The sequence below is a fragment of the Sinocyclocheilus rhinocerous genome, unplaced genomic scaffold (assembly GCF_001515625.1).
Source record: "Sinocyclocheilus rhinocerous isolate Xijiao unplaced genomic scaffold, SAMN03320098_v1.1 scaffold4622, whole genome shotgun sequence".
NCBI lineage: Eukaryota > Metazoa > Chordata > Actinopteri > Cypriniformes > Cyprinidae > Sinocyclocheilus > Sinocyclocheilus rhinocerous.
This window is the reverse complement of record NW_015658200.1, coordinates 113,072-118,912: the sequence shown is the minus strand read 5'-3', so window position 1 is coordinate 118,912 and position 5,841 is coordinate 113,072. Positions and strand designations below refer to the sequence as shown.

Below are 5,841 nucleotides of genomic sequence, written 5' to 3'. Positions count from 1 at the left end.
AACTGCTTGTTTTCTTTAAAAAAAACTAACACTTGCTTTTCTATTCTTTTTGTATTCTATTTATTTGTTTTTCTTTTTATTTATTATATAATAAAAAAAAACTTGCTACGTGTACTGTGTTAAGCTAACTGGGGCTTGTTATAGCACTTGCATATCATTGCTCTTTTGGTAGTTTTGATTGCTTCTATCGTCCTCATTTGTAATTCGCTTTGGATAAAAGCATCTGCTAAATGACTGAATGTAATGTAAATCTCAATTAGAGGAAACTGCCACTCGTGACTGGTTCAGTGCTGCAGCGTCACGCGTGATGTTCAGCGCAGATGCGTGAGCTCAGTGTGATCGGGACGCGTCTCGCGCAGCTTCACTTCAGCAGGCCGCTGGAAGATCCTCAACTTTACAGCTTCTTCAAACTCGGCCGTCCCCGGTCAGCTCGATCATTAACAGCTGAGCTGATGATCGCAGGGGGTTTCCAGCATCTGACTGCAGTCCTTCTGAAACCGAAAGAGCCTGACGCCATTTGCATTAAACACATTAAAGCTTTATTTAGACCAAAACACACGGAGATGACTTCATCCGGGGAACTTATTCTGAGCTCATACGATGTCATGACGAAATACAGCCGGTGCTATTGTCATACAGATGTTTTTTAAAATATATTAATTCGTTTTATTTTCTATTTTAAGATAAAGTTTTAACAATTCTGTTTCTATTTTTATTAGCCTTTTTAAAAAATGTCTATATTGTCGCTTTATTTATAATTTTATTTCTTTGTTACGATTTAGCAATTTTATTATGTCAAGTTAAACAGGAAAATTTTAAATGAAAATTACATTATATTATTTATTCTATTTCAGTTAATTAGTTCATTAGATTTTGGTAAATTAAAAGTTAAAGTGAATAAAAGTTAGTTTAGTTGACTATTTTAACTAGTTTACTATAATAACCCTGCTCACAGCAAACAAAATCACAGATAGACTGCTTCAGTGTCATTATATACAGATTATAAAGCAGTTTAATCACTTTAACTTAAAATTAGCACGCATAACTACCATTTTCGTTGTACCAGTTTTTATTTAAATTAAAAAAAAATTTTTTTTTTAAGTCTACAGTTTTTATTAATTTTTATTTCAGTTTTATATATAAATAAAACGTCTTTTATTTTAAGCAACACTAACTATAATGCCAATGAACTATAATAACCCTCCTACAGTAAGAGCAACTGAATATCATTATTATTAGTTTAATGATAGTTTAATCACTTCAGTTTAAAATGCATGCACGACTATCGGTAGATATTTCATAATGCTAATATTTTATTCTATCTGACAATTATATATATATGTATAATGCAGAATGTATAATGCAATCATTATCATTATAGTTGTGGTGTGACTTCAGTGTTCTCATAGAGTCAGAGTAATTATGATCAGCTGTAGAGTAATGGTTCTGGTTTGTGTGAATGTATCACGTGGATGAGAGGATCAAAGCCTCGCTCCGCCCGACCGAACACACGCATTACACAACACTCCAATTACTTCAGCTGCTGGGAAAACTAATGAGTTTAATGAGCTGTTACATAAACCACGCTTTTCTGAGAAAATGAAACGACGTGAGGAGAGAGAAATCATCAGCAGGAGCTCCACACATTACACTTCAGATACACAAGACATTTCTTCATATGGCCATAAAAATTGTTGTTGTTGTTGTACATGTATCTGTAACGTGTATTTGTTAAGCTTTTAATAAACTGTTGTTGAATTCATTAAGGAGACATTAATTAAACCATTCAAAAAAATTCAAAACCGAAACACAAAATTTGATTTGGCAAAAAAAATCTAACAAAAATGAAATGCATTTCAAAGGGTTTTTGTTACATTTTGAATGAATTGTTGTTAAATTGTTTAAGCCCAGCATGCTTTCAATTAATTGGACATGCTTTTTGTTCATTCAAATTTAATTAGACCATTATAATGAAACCCAGAAAAATTAAAATCAAAATGTTGTTAAACTTTGAATTGCTGTTAAATCGTATAAGTTTCATGATTTCAATTAATTAGACATGCTTTGTGATTATGAATTAATCTTTTTAAATTAATTATTAATCCATTCAAATATCCAGAAAATGTAAACTGAAAACAGAATTTGTAAAAACAAAACAAACAAAAAAACATGTAATTTGAGGAAAAATAAAATGCATTTTAAAAGGTGCAGTAAAAAAAAAAAAATTTGTAAAATAACTTTTAGTAAAATAAAAGAGCCTTGAATTGAAGTGATATGCATTTGATCAGAACCTGATCTGAATAAAGACACTATTGTGTTCTGTAGAGCTCTACAGCCGAGAATAAATGTGCTTTCCTTGAGAAAGAGAAACGACACGGACCAGATGTAGATTCAGTCCCAGAGGAGCTCGATCCGTAAGGACAGCAGGAAAGTCCCAGCGTCCCCTGCTCTGCCCACTTCAGAGGAGCGGAATCCACCCAGAAACACACACACACACACTCTCACACGCACTCACACGCGGTCACACACACACACACACACACACTCACACTCTCACACACACACACACACACACACACACACACCCCTGTGGCCATGCCCGTCCTCAGCCCCGCCCCAACTCACCTGTGCAAACACACACACAATCACAGCACACAACAGAGCTTTGTAGTAAAGTTTATGAGTTAAAATGCATCCAGCACAAACGAGACTTAAACGAGACACATGAGCGAGGGCACAAACGCTATTTACACCAATCAGAGAGCAGAACACAAGCGGAAGCGGAGTCACAAAATGTCCTGATGAAGCAGCGCTCATCATCATCATCATCTGGAAGGGTCCAGTCCATCAGCTCTAATTAAAACTATAAATTAAAGGGACAGTGCACCTAAAAATGATCACTCTGTCATCAGTCAATCACCATGAGGTTGTTCCAAACCTGTGTGAATATTTTGAAGAATGTTGGTAAACAAATAGTTGCTGGTAGTCATTGACTTCCATTGTATTTTTTCCATACTATGAAAGTCAATGGTTACCGTCAACTATTCTTCAAAATATCTATTCAGATTTTTTACAGAAGTTATATTATAGGGCCCTGTGAAATATCTTGTATGAATGGTTAAACACAACAGAAGATTTTTTTGGTTACCATTGACTTCCATTGTATTTTTTCCCTACTATGAAAGTCAATGGCTACCGTCAACTGTTTGGTTACACACATTCTTCAAAATATATATATTTTTAAACACAAATGACATTTTAGGCCCTATGAAATATCTTCTGTTGTCTTCAACAATTTATATATCTATTAAGAATGTTGGTAACCAAATAGTTGCTGGTAGCCATTGATTTTCATAGTATTTTTCCCTAGTACGGAAGTCAATGGCTACCATCAATTATTTGGTTACTAACATTCTTCGAAAAATACATTCAGATTTTTAACAGAAATTATATTCTAGGGCCCTGTGAAATACCTTGTATCAGTTGTTAAACACATCAGAAGATATTTTGGTCCCCACTGACTTTCGATAGTATTTTTTTCCTTACTATGAAAGTCAATGGCTACCGTCAACTGTTTGGTTACATACACATATTGTTCAAAGTATATATTTATGTGCTTTCTTTTTAATGTGCCCTATAAAATAGCTTCTGTTGTCTTCAACAATTCAGATATATTTTAAGAATGCTGGAAAACAAACAGTTGCTGGTAGCCATTGACTTCCATAGTATTTTTCCCTATTATAGAAGTCAATGGCTACCGTCAACTAACATCCTTCAAAATATCTATTCAGATTTTTAACAGAAATTATATTTCAGGGCTCTGTGAAACATCTTGTATAAATTCTCAAACACAACAGAACATTTTTTTTTTGGTCCCCATTGACTTCCATAGTGTTTTTTTCCTTACTATGAAAGTCAATGGCTACCGTCAACTGTTTGGTTACACACATTCTTCAAAATATTGTTTTTTTTTGTGAATGTTATGGCCCTATGAAATATTTTCTGTTGTGTTCAACAATTCAGATAGATTTTAAAAATGTTGATAACCAAATATTTGCTGGTACCCACTGACTTCCATAGTATTTTTCCCTAGTATGGAACTCAATGGCTCAATTTATTGATCAACATTCTTCTAAATATCTTCTTTTGTGTTGTGTACAGAAGAAAGAAACTCATGCAGGTTTGATCAACTTGAAGGCGAGTAAATGAAGACAGAATGACTATTTTTGGGTGAACTGTCCCTTTAAGTAGAAATCAAAACAAACATTCCTATCGTTCCGTCAGGAATTGTATTCTCCATAAAGTAAGGTCTCTACAGCACAAACTCACTGCATGATTCACTATACAGCCGTGATGAAGCACAAACAGAAGGTCTTTCTCCTCTGAACAAATCAAATCCGCACGCTTCACTGTGATTGGTCGGCCGTGGGGCTAGCCGCCGCCCCCTCGTCGTTGCTGCTGTCCACTTCCTGTTCCATGGCAGCTTCCTCGTCCAGACGCTGGCTGGTGAAGTCGGAGATCTCCAGGAAGCCGCTGGGCTCCACCACCACGTTTGATTGGCTGGAGTCGGGCATGATGGAGTACTGCGGGATCACCTGACCACAAACACACATCACATGACCTCAGCAACATCAATACAGCCACAACATGGAATGTACAGTGTAGGGTACTTATTATTTTCCTCTAAACCACTAGATGGCACAAAAACGTGGCGTGGCACTTTCCAAAACATTCTCTTTTCAAGATGCACGTGCAAATTCTGTGCTTACTTGATCTAATATTTGATGTTTTTTAAAATGTTGCAGATTTAAGTAGCAAATGAGAATCGCTAAAATTAATGCATATATTTTGAGACAAAGGTCTTCTTAAAGATTTTCAGTTTTAAGATAAAGCAACAGTTTTTAAATAACGAAGGAATATGTAAAAGTACACTGCAATAAATGATTCTCTTACTTAGTATTTTTGTCTTGTTTTCTAGTATAAATATCTAAACATTCTAGAAAACAAGACAGAAATACTAAGTAAGAGAATCATGTTTTTGCAGTGTATGGCATTTGGGGTAAAAAGCGCTGTTGGGGCTAAAGGCACAGTAATTAACATGATAATTAATAGATGGCTGACTTTTCCATTTGTTGACAACATGGTTAGATTCAGATGATAAATATCATATATTATGTTGGGTGTCCATATAAGAGATAATCACCATGTTTAGAATGAAACCATCATTTAAAAACATCATATTAATCATATCATATAATAAAATAGCGTTTGTTGTTACTTCTGTAAATCCATATTAATTTATTATGGGATCTCCTTCAATGCTTTCAGAATCTTTACTTTTTAAAATGATTTTGTTTCTGTATTTAAAAATGTATATTTTTTATATTAACATATTTTAATGACAGTATATTTATTGAACAAAAAATTATTTAATTTTTCAAAATAAGGAGGAAATAGTACAAACTTTGCTAAAGTGATTGTTTTGAACAAATATTAACTTAGACATTATTGTTTGTGTGTGTGTCTGTGTGTGTGTCTGAGTGAGTGTGTGTGTCTGTGTGTGTGTCTGAGTGAGTGTGTGTGTCTGTGTGTGTGTCTGAGTGAGTGTGTGTGTCTGTGTGTGTGTCTGAGTGAGTGTGTGTGTCTGTGTGTGTGAGAGTGTGTGTGTGTGTGTGTGTGTGTCTGTGTGTGAGTGTGTGTGCTTGTCTGTGTGTGTGAGTGAGTGTGTGTGTCTGTGTGTGTGTCTGAGTGAGTGTGTGTGTCTGTGTGTGTGTCTGTGTCTGTGTGAGTGTGTTATGTGTGTGAGAGAGTGTGTGTGAGTGTGTGTGTGTGTGTGTGTGT

General features: G+C 35.0%; 1 protein-coding gene across 1 annotated transcript in view; it reads right to left on the bottom strand.

Annotated features, from left to right (window-relative positions):
* Positions 1 to 4,229: 4,229 nt before the first annotated feature.
* Positions 4,230 to 5,841, bottom strand: part of LOC107722098 (BRCA2-interacting transcriptional repressor EMSY-like) — a 37,216-nt gene continuing 35,604 nt past the window's right edge. Inside the window, exon 15 of the mRNA XM_016530317.1 lies at positions 4,230 to 4,595. Within this exon, the coding sequence (XP_016385803.1) occupies positions 4,407 to 4,595 (189 nt within the window). The 3' untranslated portion in view covers positions 4,230 to 4,406. The remainder of the gene's footprint in view (positions 4,596 to 5,841) is intronic.